This window comes from Talpa occidentalis, unplaced genomic scaffold (assembly GCF_014898055.3).
Source record: "Talpa occidentalis isolate TD23 unplaced genomic scaffold, MPIMG_talOcc4v2.1 talOcc4.14, whole genome shotgun sequence".
Lineage (NCBI taxonomy): Eukaryota > Metazoa > Chordata > Mammalia > Eulipotyphla > Talpidae > Talpa > Talpa occidentalis.
In genome coordinates, this window is record NW_023601433.1 from 86,825,189 (window position 1) to 86,838,291 (window position 13,103).

Genomic DNA, 13,103 nt, shown 5'->3' on the forward strand with positions numbered 1-13,103 from the left:
CCCGGGCCTGGGACAGGCCTCATCCCCAGCCTTTGGAGCAGGGAGAGGGGTCCCCAGAAGGCTCTGTGTGCTGAGAGGAGAGGTGGCCTGGGCCACCCACCTCCGTATCTCCATCCCCACGGGTCACATGGCCGCCCCGCTGGGCTGGGGACGTAGGAGGAGACAGGGTCAAAGCATTTTGCTGGTGGGGGTCTCCCTGCACCACACCTTGTCTTGAACTCTTCACCCCTTCTGCTGCTGTTGGGGTTGAGGGTTAGGTCTGGTTTCACTACTTTGTCGGTGGAGCGCCCCCTGCTGCCTGTGGAGATATTACAGAACTTGGGGAGACGTAATACTGGTTGGATGCTGGGACTCCTACCTAGACATCATTTGATGTTGACTTCAAGGGAGAGTGAGACATTGCAGCAATCGAGGGGGAGGAAAAAAGACGAGAACCCCATGGCCTCCCTGGTGGTGCAGACGGTTGAGCACCGCACTGTGAAGCTGTCCGCAGCCTCTGCAGTGCGGGTTCGATCCCGGCCAGCCGGCGAGGGTCCCACATGGCGCGGCAGACCTCCCCTGTCTCACCCGCTGCTCCCCTCAGCAGTGTATTTCGTCAGTCTGCCTGTTCTGCTCCCCGCTCTGTCTCTGGTGAATCCTCTCACCCTCCCGCGCAACCCCGGTTCTTATATAAAAATTAAAAAAAAAAACAAACAAACCCCAAACCACGTTCTGCCAGTTGGGTTTCTAACCTGCAGAGTTGCCCTCTCTTGCCCTCTCCATAGCTTTTGGCATAGAGCTTCTCTTGAGAAGAGGCTTTGAGGTCACGTGCTTAGACACCCTCCTGCTCCCAACCTGCATCCTTGAGCAGGAGGCAGGTGCCCCTCGAGAGTCTGGCCCTGCTCTCATTCAAAGTGGCTTTTGGACTCGGCTTCGGTAGGAGGAAGCTATTTTCACCTTTAAGGAAATAAAAAGATCAGGATAGTTTTCTGTTCTTTTGTTTTTCCTGGAACCCCCTGCCTAGCTGAACAGGTTCCTGGAAGAGCTTACAGAGGAGGGGCGCGTGGGCTGACTTTGCCAAAGATGAGGCGTGATGTGTTCTGGTCACTGCTCCCCAGCTGGTCTAGAAGCACCCCGGCCTCCCCCCAGGTGCACTATATGGGGGTTTTCAAGGCCTGATCAGCCATGACCAGGGCCATCACAAACTAGGCAGAAGAAATAGCACGTATGTCTTCCTCTCCACAGCCTCGTTTAGGTTTCCTTGTCTTCTAGGCCTCAGCTGAGCCATCACCTCATCCAGGAAGCCTCTCCTGACTGCTCAGATGCGAGTAGTTATGCTGACCAGCTAGTCCCACTGCTTCTGCTTATCTTCCCAATGCTCAGCACCTGGGTGGGGCTCACACCTCAGCAACTTGTATGCCCCCAAGGCAGCAACCTCACCTGCCTCATCTGTCCCTTTGGAGATACTTGCATGACAGAGTAGACTCAGGCTTGTCCGGGCAGTGAACAGAGACTCTGTCTCTGGCTTCGGGGCACTTAGGAAGTGCAGGCAGAGCTGGCATTGAGGTTGAACAGTGGGTGTCACCTTTTCCTCCCATGGGGGAGGAGCCAGAAGATCTTGGTGGCAGACACAAAACAAAGGACTTTCTAATAAGTCAGGAAGTGGTGAAAATCAGGCCCTTCAGTAATAACTTAATCTGGATAATTGCGGTGATTGTTAATGTCTTACCTTTACACCTTACATCAGGGCTTCCCAACACACACATGTACACACTCGCCATAGTTAATCCTGCTTAGAAAGTGCTGAGGTGATGGAATTATCCTGACTCCCCCAGGAAGCTGCTGTGCAGAAGTTGCTCGTCTGGGATGTGATGTGCTGTAGCGGCAGAGGCTACAGCGCCAGGCCGCTGGCTGTTGAACTTGGGTAAGGAAAGACAGGAAGCAAGAAGGGGCGTGACTGGCTTGAAGCCCCTCACCCTTTGAACTGAAGCTGCTGCTGCCTGCCTGTAGAGGCAAGATGGGCCAGCGCAGGATCTCTCTGACTCTAGCAGACGGGTGGAGGAGAGTCCTGGAGCCCTTGGTAGCTTTTTTGGGCTTTTATTGGGATTTACCAGGTACACAGCAGGCAGGGGTGCTTGGGGGCCGGGAGGCTGGCAGGCCTATCTTCACTCTTTCTGGGCTCTCCAGGGTTCTCTCGTGGCCTCTGCTTCTCTGCTGGTTTTGCTTCTTCTGGTAGTTCTGTTCTGCACTGCTGGCGTCCCCATGATGCCGCCCTTATAAGCCCAGTCTCTCAGCCCAGGTGTACCCACTTACGTATGCCCACACCCCAGTCCCGGTGCCCGCCATAAGGCGTGCATTCAGGACCACAGGGTTCCGTCATCTATTCTAATGGCAGGAGGGCAGAAAGCCTGGTACTTTACTTAGCCTACACTGTCCCTCAGATTCTAAGGGGTGCTGACGTTGCCGGGAGTGGGGTCGCAGCCTCTGACCACTGTAACAGAGCCTGGCTTGGGCTGGGGTGGGCGGGAGGTGGAAGGCTTCATCAGATGCACAGTAGGGCTGTCGTTACATAAACCAGCTTTGCGCCGCGGTCGTGTTCATTGCTTGGCCCTGTCAGCTGGGTGACCACGGCTGCATCTTTGCTGGTCACCTGGGTTTTCAGAGTGGGTTTGGAGAAGGGGAGTCTGTGGCCTGCGGTCAAGCAGAACCCCCAGAGCCCCCTGTGGTATGGACCAAAGATAGTGCCTTACCTGTCTCAGGCTGGCTGCCCAGGGGTTCCTGGACAGCACTCGGCAAACTCAGCTGCCCGAAAAGGCCGTGCCTGCTGAGCTAGGTGCTCACAGATGCGGAGCTGCTACTGGAGCCCCGCCATACTGGAGCCCCGCCGTGCCAGGCTGTGTGCCAGGTGCTCAGGGTGGGCCCTGGCTGCAGAGCTGTCCCCTCTAGAGTTTGCAGCTGCCGGTGGGGAGGCGGGGTACAGATGCTGGTAGGGTGAGGGAGAGTGCAGCCCCAGCTTCCAGTCGTGTGCATCTGGGAGCCCCAGCCCCAGAGGTGGAGGCTGAGCAGTGTCTGGGCAGGGCGCACCGTGGAGAGGGGAGGCTGCAGGTGCAGCGGCCAGGGAGACCCACGGTCCCCAGGGAAGACGGCACTGCACCCAGCTGGGGCCAGGCTCCAGGACTTGGCTTCTGTTCAGTGGTCAGCAAATTTATTTCTTCATCTTTCTCAGTTTTATGAAGATACAATTGACATCTAATATGTAAAATTAAGGTGTACAAAACGCATGATTTCACACACACACAGAAAAATCAACAAATGTAATTATGCAGGAGCAGACAGGGTAGTGAACCCCATGTTTCATCACCTGCTCTCAGTTACCGGCCGTGGCCCTCCCTGTTTCCTCCAGTCCCTAACTGACACCCCCCCCCACCATATCACTGAAGACACCCCAGTCTTTTATATTCTTCAAGCCTCACCTGTGGTGTGTGATGGATTAATCAAAAATTTTGAGGTCTGGAGTGATTGCTGGCACTTTCCGATTTCATTTTAGAGGAATCACTAAGTTTCCCCTCTTGGTCTTGCCTCTTTCAGTGGGAAACTGGTGTCTCCAAAGTGGAAGAATTTCAAGGGCCTGAAGCTGCAGTGGAGAGACAAGATCCGGCTCAACAACGCCATCTGGCGGGCGTGGTACATGCAGTGTGAGTGCCCTGGCCTGCGGGCCTCCTCCGCCACCACTTCGTTTCAGACTTTGGGTTTCAAACAGAGCGCAGTCAGCAGAGAGGGGAAGAGCACGCCCTACCTAGCAGACTAGCTGCCAGGCCCAGAGGGGCCAGTCCAGGGTCCCTGTCGTGCAGGGGACAGAGCGGCGGTTGCTCCGGTGTGGTAGAGGCAGAGGAGGGTCGTGGGAGGGCAGAACAGAGGTGTGTCTAGGCAGACGTGTGCTGGGCCTTGTTCTGCCCCGCACGGAGCTGGTGGGCGGGAGGCCAGCACGTTTGGGGCATGCTGGGGCTCCCCTCTGCTTTTCTTGATAAGCCAAACTTCCTCTCTTGCTCATGTGTTACTGGTGGATTCTCCCACCCGGACCTCTTATTTCTCCAGAATCTCCAGGTTTCTAAGGAGCAGGAAAGACCAGTTGGGAGGGTCCACTCTGAGGGGAGGTGATGGCCAGAGGGGCCGGGTTCCTTCGGTGGCCTGGGGAGTCATGATGTCCCCTCTCTCCGCCCAGATTTGGAAAAGCGCAAGAACCCCGTGTGCCACTTTGTCACCCCGCTGGACGGCTCTGTGGACGTAGATGAGCATCGCCGCCCAGAGGTACCCGTGGGGTCACTCGTGGCTGGACTCTGCAGTGGGCCAGGGGTTTGACTCACTTTCTTTTAAGATCAATATTCTGGAAATAACAGAGGAGGGGCTGGCTCCCACAGGCAGGACAACTCAGGAGCCACTTTGGTCTTTACATACTGAGTGGGGCAACATGGAAGCAATGGGAAATGAGAAAGGGCAAGTGCACCGTGCTCTTGGGGCCTTAATGTTAGCCTCTAAGTGTGTCTGTGATTGTACATGTACAGGAAATGTCTAGAAGAAAGGATGTACAGACACCTTTCACTGGTGGGCCCTCTGAGGGTTGGGATAGACTGAGGACTGGGGCCTTCACTTTGTACTCCAAAGTGGTGGTGTTTCACTTTGTCCAGGCAGGTCTTCCTAGTATGACGAAAGCGGGGAGGTAGAAAGCCACCCAGGGAAAAGCAGTTTTTTCTTTTTTTTCTTTTTGAAGATTCAAGCACTCTCAGCTGGGAGGATCTCTGCCTCTTTATTTTTTTAAGATTTATTTATTTATGCATATAAGAACTGGGGTGTAAGCCAGAGGTGGGGGTGGGTGAGAGGATTCACCAGAGTGGAGAGCAGAAAAAGCAGATCTACTGAAATACACTGCTGAGGGGAGCAGTAGGTGAGGCAGGAGAGGTCTGCTGCGCCATGTGGGTCAGCTCCCTGGCCTAGGATCGAACTCGTGCTGCTGATAGCTTCATAGCACTGTCTTTAACCCCTGCACCACCAGGGAGGCCCCCTGGGAAAGGTAGTTTTGAGCAGTCACCTGTGACTTGGCATGTGGCAGAGATCATTGAAATGTCCGTCCGTCTGTCCTGGACTACAGTGGGATCTTCAGGGCCTGTGCTGTCCAAGCCTCGGGCTGCTCTGGGTCTGAGATGGAGGTGGTCGTAGTGCACGGATGGTGGGCGAGTGGAATTTTGGGTCCTTGGTAGGTGCTCCGAGCCCAGGGCCTGGGCTGACTTCCAGGGTCCAGGTCTTCGTTCACAGGTGCCCTTTGCTCATCACCAAGACGCTGACTTGTCATTCTCTCTCCCAGGCCATCACCACAGAAGGGAAGTACTGGAAGAGCCGCATTGAGATTGTCATCAGGGAATATCACAAGTGGAGAACTTACTTCAAGAAAAGGGTATCAGGGCTGGGCTCCAGAGACCCTGTTCAGGGACCCCCCGGGAGGGGAAGGACGGTGGCCCCTGAGTGGGGCTCCCTTGCTGCCTTGTGGGACTTGGGGACAGTGTTCTAATCCAGCCCAAAGGAGCAGCCTGCTTGGCCATGTTCTCTTTGCCCTCAGTTTCCCCAGCTGTGAGCCGGGGGGACTGTATTCCATAAACACCAGGGTTGGGAATCTCCTGTGTGCCTGGCATTGGCCTGGGGTTGGCAAGGAGCAGGACCCCCTCCCCCTGCCTGCCTCTGACAGCGACAAAGCCAAGATGCTTCCAGAATTCACTCACGTTCAGGGAGGAGAGGCCAGGGTCCTCATCCCTCCCAGGGCGCCAGGTGACCACCTTGGGCCTTTCCTCCACAGCTGCAGCAGCACAAGGATGAGGACCTGTCCAGCCTGGCCCAGGTAAGTGAGTGGGGACCCCCAACCCCTAGGAGGAGAGGCCAGATCTCTCTGCCTGTGAGGGGCCTTCTGCTCTCGCCACACTCACACCTTGACTGCGGAATGCCCTTGCCACTCTGCACAGTGGGTTCTCCGCCATGATGAGACTGGGAACCCTGAGTTCACTGTCACCCTGTTTGTCTTCCCCCTGTGCTGGTGGTAGGATGACGACTTGCTCTATTGGCACAAACATGGGGATGGCTGGAAGACCCCAGTCCCCATGGAGGAGGACCCCCTGCTGGACACAGACATGCTCATGTCAGAATTCAGTGACACCCTCTTCTCCACACTGTCTTCACACCAGCCAGTGGCCTGGCCCAACCCACGGGAAATAGGTAACCCCCACGTGCGCACGTGTACACACACACACACACCTGCTGGTGTTCTCCTCTCCCTCTGAGCCTGGTCTGACCTGGGAGCAGCTGCACAACACCTCTGGGCTGGGATGGGCAACTGACATCCAGAGGTCCCGAGCATGGGAGCATGGGGCAGCTGGCAGCTGGGCAGTGGCTGTGCCTAGACCTAGTGTCAGGCCACAGGACTCACTCTGGAAAATCAGAGATCTTCCTGGGTTTCCGGTCAGCCCAACAAGCCCCCTGATTGTACATCAAAGCCAGTGGGATCTCTGCCAGGCTGCTTAGTGCTTCCTTCTGTCCCCCAGCACCTCCTCTGCCTCTCCTTCACAAACACTCTCCTTCCTGCCTGAGGGAGGAGAATGGCCATGCACTCACAAGAAGATAGAAATCCCAGCCAGCTGCTGACAGTTTTCCTTGGAAGAATATAGAATGTGAATAGGGCCAGGCCTTTTACATCCCTACCCCATTGTCTGAGTAGGCAAAGTGACCCCCTTCTTTCTGACTCTCATAGCACACCTGGGGAACGCGGACATGATCCAACCGGGGCTGATGCCTTTGCAGCCCAACCTGGACTTCATGGACACCTTTGAGCCTTTCCAGGGTGAGGAAGGGGCGGGCCGGGACCCCCTGTGTCTCCCTTGGCCCAGGACAAAGCCGGCTGGTGCTTCCGTTTCATAAAGGGAGCTGTTAGAAGGGGCAAAGGGAGGACTGAGGGTTTTTCCACAACTTATTTTTTGTTTGATGGTAGCTGCAAGGTGTGGAAGTTTTTCTGAGACTTTGTTCTTGCTCAAGAAAGGTGACCTTGTTTGGAGGTAGAACCTCAGGTTTGCTCAGGACTGTAAGCAATTCTCCCTCCAGGCAGCAGAGGGCGCTGATGACACAGCCGCCACCCAGCTTTTTCCTGCCTCTAGAACTGGTCCTTGGGCTCCCTTGGTAAGAGCCAGCGAAGCGCCAGGCCTGGAAGATTTCAGAGCCCAGACTAGGTGCCAGCATGTGCGGGTCCCATCAGAGGGCCTCTTTCTGCAGTTACCTCTGGGGGAATGCCCTCTGGCCATGGCCTTCCTCTGGGTATGGTGGGGTCCAGTGCCCGATTTGCTTGCATCTTAATTCAAGGAAGCGATGGGCACATGGAGCTCAAAAGCCCCGATGCTGTCTTTCAGACCTCTTCTCTTCCAGCCGCTCCATTTTTGGCTCCATGCTGCCTGCACCTGCCTCGGCACCTGCACCAGATCCTAGCAGCCCACCTGCTCAGGTAGAGGAGCGGGGGGAGGGGCTCATACTGGACAGTGAACCTTTGCAGCTGAGGCTAGCCAATGGCATAGTGTCATTCCTCAGCGGAGGGTGGAGGCGGCTGGCGCTAGCGCTGAACATGCTTATGACGTGTAGGCGAGCACTCCAGGCCCCTTTGGAAGCATCCCTAGGCTCCGTACGCCAGAGACCATGCGGTAGATGCATCCCTGCCCCAGAGCTCCCTGCTCTGAGCTCGCCTGTGCGCAGAGAGCCACTCCCACCAGCTAGCACAGGGTGAGCGCACCAGCGAGGAGATGCGAGGGCCTCCAATAGAGTTTGGGAACATCTTTCATTTTCTACTCAGTATCAACATGGTTGGCCGCCAGGTGTGGGGCCTCTGATCTGAGCAAGGTGTGGCTCTTTCCCCATAGGGCTGTGGGGCTGGTGACTGTCCAGTTAGACACCTGTAACCTGGCCCCGTTTCTTCCTTTAGCTCTGGGAAGACTCTTCTCTGGAGACCGAGAGCAGTTGATTCCTTCTAGCGTTTCCCTTTTAGGAAGTGGTGGCCTCTCTAGCAACTGACATATGAAACTGTCCTGGGGGAGCCCCCGCCGCAGCTGTGATCCAGGCTGCCTCTGCTCTGTAACAGAAGATGGCAGGGACTTTGGGGGGACCCGCTGGACTCCAGCAACAAGATATTCCCGGGCCGAGAGCCAGCAGTGTGCAGACAGTGTTATCACTTAGCGTGCTTGAGAGGGTGGGCGACCCCTGCAGATGTCTGGGGACACGGTTCCACATCCCCTGCCTAGCAGTAACAGGACACACGCTGTCCTTGTTCCTCTGCCCAGGGGTTCATCTCAGGTACCCAGCATGTGTTGCTGGACCTGTGGGTACCACGCTGGGAAGTGACGGTAAGTGTGTGATGCCAGCATCTGCTCCTCACCAGTGCCGCCTTTTCCTTCCTCAGGAGAGCATCCTGACGACCCCGACTCTCCCCGCTGTGAGCCTCCCAGACAGCCTCATCGTGCCCCCTGCAGACACCACCCTGGATCCCAGTAATAGGCAGGGCTGTGAACGTACCTCCAGGCCTGGGGACCCCTTTATCCAGCCTACAGACTTTGGTCCCCCTGCGCCACCACTGGGTGCCACCCAGCCTTTCCTCCCCATCTTCACCATGCCCCTGCTCTGCCCCAGTCCTGCCCCGGCACCCACTTCCCCGGCCTTGCCATTAGTCACTCCTCCAGCCACTGCCCTGAACCCCCCGACCCCACCTGCCTTCCTACAGCCCCAGAAGTTTGCTGCAGTCAGCAAGTCACCCTCTGTCATCACCCACACAGCCTCCGCTACCCTCACCCATGATGCCTCTGCCACCACCTTCAGCCAGAGCCAGGGTCTGGTCATCACCACCCGTCATCCCACCCCCACGGGGGGCCCCTGTGGCCTGGCCCTGGCTCCTGTCACCCAGCCACCGACAGTTGGGCCTCCCCAGCCCCGTTTAACTTTTGTGCAACCCAAACCTGTATCCTTGAGTGGGGGGAGGCCCAAGCAGCCCCCCAAAATAGTGCCTGCTCCCAAACCAGAGCCTGTGTCCTTGGTACTGAAGAATGCCTGCATCAGCCCAGGTTAGTCCAGGATGGGCAACCAGAGTGACCCCCAGGGTAATTCCCTGTACCCACACTTGCACCTTTCTGACATGCAGATTCAGATGAAACCACAATGTCAGGGAATACTATATGTGTCATCTGTGTCATTTTAAAAACGTAGTTGTTAGCCCATAGTTTGAAAAAAACACAGGCCTGGTCTTCTCTTCCCTGGGTCTGTAATAAGTTTCCTTGGAGAAGTTGCTCCTCACCACTTGACCCCCTGGTGTGTCTGTCCTCCCATCCCCTGGGTGAGAGAGGTGGTGTCCTACGTGGCAGGGTGGTGTGCCGTGCCCTGGTTGCTGACTGCTGCGCCCCGCCTCCTCCTTGTTCCGGCAGCTGCCTTTTCAGGACAGTCGCCAACAGTGATCATGGCACCGGGGCCTCTGAAGAGAGAGGGGATGTTGGCTTCTCCGGGTTCCCAGTCCAACGTGGTCATCGCGCCAGCTGCCATTGCCAGGGTGAGGGGCCACATGGACCCTGGTGTCCCTACAACCCTGCCTGGCCGTGCTTGTTGGGGCCCTCAGCCAACATGACTGGTCGGGGGTGACCCTCTCTCCTGTGTCATCGCAGGCTCCCGGAGTCACGGAGTTCCACAGCGGCATTCTGGTGACAGACCTTGGCCACAGCAGCAGCAGCCAGCCAGCCCCCGGCCCCCGGCTCTTCTCCTCGGGGACAGTGCAGGATGGCCTGGTGAAGGGCGAGCAGGTCCCCGCTGCGGCTCCCAGTGCGTGGTCACTTGGTTTGGGACAGTTGGGACCTTGTGAGGGAAGTGAGCGGGCCCACCCCTGGGTAGGGAAGTCCATATGGGGCCCCCAGGGTTGAACCTGGGCTCCCAGCACCTGCATGTCTCCAAGCCCACCAGTGCCCAGGCCAGAACAAACCGAGCAGAAAAGTAGCAGGTCTGTGGCAGGGAGGCGGCTGGTATCCTCAGGAAAACCCCCTGAGCCTGCTTCAGGAAGGTTCTGCCCCAGGACAGGGGCTAAGCAGCCCTTGTCAGCAGTTTACAGAAAACATCAGCCTGGGTTGCTATGGGCACAGAAGCTGCCCAGCCTCCTCGGGGCATGCCTCTTACATCCCAGCACCACGTCCCTGCTCCTGTCTCCTTGTCTTGTCTCTCCACGGCAAGACTGCTGGGTGGGGCCCATGGCCTGGTAGACATCGTAAGTGCCAAGGGGCCAGGGGAGGTGACTTGCCAACCTCCAGGTGGGCTGGGGCCCTCCTCTCAGACCTGTGCTCTCCCCGGAGGCCGCCAGGGAGGTAAAGCCCAGTGTCTTCCTGTCTTAAGTAAAGCGGCAGCGGCAGCTCCTCCTGCCAGAGGAGACCCGGGAGGGAAGGTGACTAGCTCAGGGGGCAGCCAGCAGGGATGGACCGCAAGGGCAGACTTGGAGAGTGAGGAGCCACGGTAACTGGCAGGTACTGAAGTCCTCCGAGAAGGTGGGTGGCAGGCCTGCCGCATCTCGGAGGCCAGGACTTAGAGCCGAGCTGGGAAGCCTGAGCGCGTCAGGTCTTCTGGCCCCACGTAGAGGAGTAGAGGGTGGGGGTCACTGCGAGGGTCTCCTGCGCAGGCCCAGTGCCTGGAGGCTGCTCTCAGGGTTCCTCCATCCTGTTCTTTGTGGGAAAAGAAGTTTTTTTGTTATTTTAGTTAAAAAGTTTCAGGGATGAATAAGATTGGAAAAAAAAAGCATAATAAAGTTTTAAGAACAGAAGTAAAACAGGTACCTGCGCGCGCAGCGCAAGGGTAAGAGGTAGAAGCCAGCACCGCCTTGCCCTGCCTGTCCCTGGCTTGCTGCCTGAGGGAGTCTGTCCTTTCCAGGCCGAGACGGGCCAAGCTCAGGGCAGGCCTCTCCGTGCACGTCAGAACAGAGCCCTAGTCCTCAGTCTCCTCAGAACAACTGCTCAGGGAAATCTGCAGACCCCAAGAACGTGGCCGCTCTGAAGGTATCATGTCTTTCTGGGGTCTTGACTTTTGCGGGGAGGAGGAGGAGGCAGGGAGAAGACACTGAGGTTCCTCTGGGGCAGCTGCACCCCTCACTGGGCCATGCTGGGGAGGGGACTCGCCCTCTGAAGTGTTGTCTATGGCCGTCCCCTCCGACCCAGCCAGGCTCTACCCCGCAGCGCCCCCCACCCCACTCTTGTAGGCGCCTCCTAGCTCTCTATAGCCCGCCCCCCTCCCCACGCCGCCCTAGCCTGGCGCAGGGCCCCTGTCTGCCCACCACTTAGCAGCAGGAGGGAGGGGCGGCGGGTGGGGTCACAGTGACGGGTGATTCCCCCCAGAACCGGCAGCTGAAGCACATCTCAGCTGAGCAGAAGAGGCGCTTCAACATCAAGATGGGCTTCGACACCCTCAACAGCTTGATCTCTAATAATTCCAAGCTGGTAGGTGGGCTGGGGGCGGGGGCAGGTGGGGAGTCGCCTGGGCTCGCGCGGTGTGGAGCGGCAGCGGTAACGGCCATGCCCTGCAGACCAGCCACGCCGTCACGCTGCAGAAGGCCGTGGAGCACATCACCAAGCTGCAGCAGGAGCGCGGCCAGATGCAGGAGGAGGGCCGGCGGCTGCGGGAGGAGATCGAGGCGCTCAACGCCACCATTATGTGAGGCTGGGGGTGGCAGCAGGGTGGGGGGACAACTGGTCCTCTGTGACCTGGCCGAGAGCTGTACGCTGGCTTTTGTCTTTCTGCCCATCAGCAGCCCCTGCCTGCTGTCCTGAGCCTGGGTCCTCGCGTGCCCCAGCCACTCCGAGCCGCTTCTGACCCTTCCTTTTGTTCCAGCTCCTGCCAGCAACTGCTCCCGGCCACAGGAGTTCCTGTTGCCCGGCGCCAGTTCGATCACATGCGAGACATGTTCGACGAGTATGTGAAGAGCCGGACCCTGCAGAACTGGAAGTTCTGGATCGTATCTTTGGGTTTCTTGGCTCCTCTCCCCCCCACCAGGGCTGGGAACAGCGGGCATGCCCCCTGACTCTGCAGGTCATGCTTCACTGGTGTTGCTTTCTTCATCCAGACAGGCAAGGCTAGTTTCTGCTCGGAGAGGGCCCTGGCCAGGCCTGTGGTGGGCACCATCCAGGCTTCCTGGGAGGCAGAGCTTGGTTCCCTGGCGCCTGGAGAAGGAGCAGGGCTGGAGCCTCTTGCAGACTCAGTAACGAGCGAGGAGGTGGGACTAGGTCAGGTCCTGGCGGCCAGCTCAGTCCTCACTGCACTGACGAGGGCATTGTCCCGCTGAGACAGGAACTGGGCTCACCAGGTGATTGTGTGGCAGAACCCGGATTTGAAGTCAGGTCCTGCCAGTTTGCCTTCCGCAACTGGGCCACGTGGCCCTGAACCTGTGATGAGGCACGTACGCTTGTGTGCCAGGGTCTCTCTGGAGCTGAAGCTTCCCTACCAGGCCTTCCAGAGGTGGTGGGGCTCCTCTGGCACAGCCCCTTTCTGGCCTGTCCCTGCCCAACAGCTGCCAGTCGGCCTGGGGTAGCTCAGCCTCAGGAGAAGATGGTACCACAGAGGGCAGCTCTAACTCCCTGCCCTGCTGTCTTGTACCAGGCTCTGCTCCCTGTCCCCAGTCACTGGTGGGGCAGGGAGCAGCACAGGGATAAGGAGGAGGCCCGGCCCTCCTCCTCAGGCTGAAGTGTGGGAGCTGTGTGTGCCCTGCCGGCTCAGGTCAGAGAGAAAATGGCCCTCGTGCCTCCACTGAGTACAGGTGGCTTGGGAGACCACAGAATATGAGAAAAAACTGACACGTTTGTGCAGAACACAAAACAAAACCTCGTCTCTGGACAGGTGGCTTCTGCCCCTCCATCCACCTGGCACCGCTGGTGTTCTTATTCTTGCCACTGTGCCGGGACCCATCCAGACCAGAGAGATGTTTCTGTCCCTGCTTCCGGCCTGCACACGGCCTAACCTGTACTCAGGCTGGTTGGATGGAGATATTTTAGGCGAGTGGAAGGACACACTTTCCTCGTCTAGAACTCTCTGTTCTCAAC

At 57.8% G+C, this 13,103-nt stretch overlaps 1 protein-coding gene across 3 annotated transcripts in view; it reads left to right on the top strand.

The window, feature by feature from the left end:
• The window catches only part of MLXIP (MLX interacting protein), a 55,039-nt gene that overhangs the window by 28,150 nt on the left and 13,786 nt on the right, over positions 1 to 13,103 (top strand). For all 3 annotated transcript variants that reach the window (XR_008551896.1, XR_008551897.1, XM_037511238.2), the window contains exons 2-15: positions 3,568 to 3,674; positions 4,202 to 4,287; positions 5,339 to 5,428; positions 5,825 to 5,866; positions 6,066 to 6,237; positions 6,770 to 6,859; positions 7,419 to 7,510; positions 8,456 to 9,110; positions 9,468 to 9,589; positions 9,702 to 9,855; positions 10,945 to 11,069; positions 11,406 to 11,507; positions 11,594 to 11,721; positions 11,899 to 12,022. Coding sequence is in view for 1 of the 3 variants with exons in the window: in XM_037511238.2 (XP_037367135.1) it covers positions 3,568 to 3,674; positions 4,202 to 4,287; positions 5,339 to 5,428; positions 5,825 to 5,866; positions 6,066 to 6,237; positions 6,770 to 6,859; positions 7,419 to 7,510; positions 8,456 to 9,110; positions 9,468 to 9,589; positions 9,702 to 9,855; positions 10,945 to 11,069; positions 11,406 to 11,507; positions 11,594 to 11,721; positions 11,899 to 12,022 (2,089 nt within the window). In the remaining 2 variants the exon portion in view is untranslated. The remainder of the gene's footprint in view (positions 1 to 3,567; positions 3,675 to 4,201; positions 4,288 to 5,338; positions 5,429 to 5,824; positions 5,867 to 6,065; positions 6,238 to 6,769; positions 6,860 to 7,418; positions 7,511 to 8,455; positions 9,111 to 9,467; positions 9,590 to 9,701; positions 9,856 to 10,944; positions 11,070 to 11,405; positions 11,508 to 11,593; positions 11,722 to 11,898; positions 12,023 to 13,103) is intronic.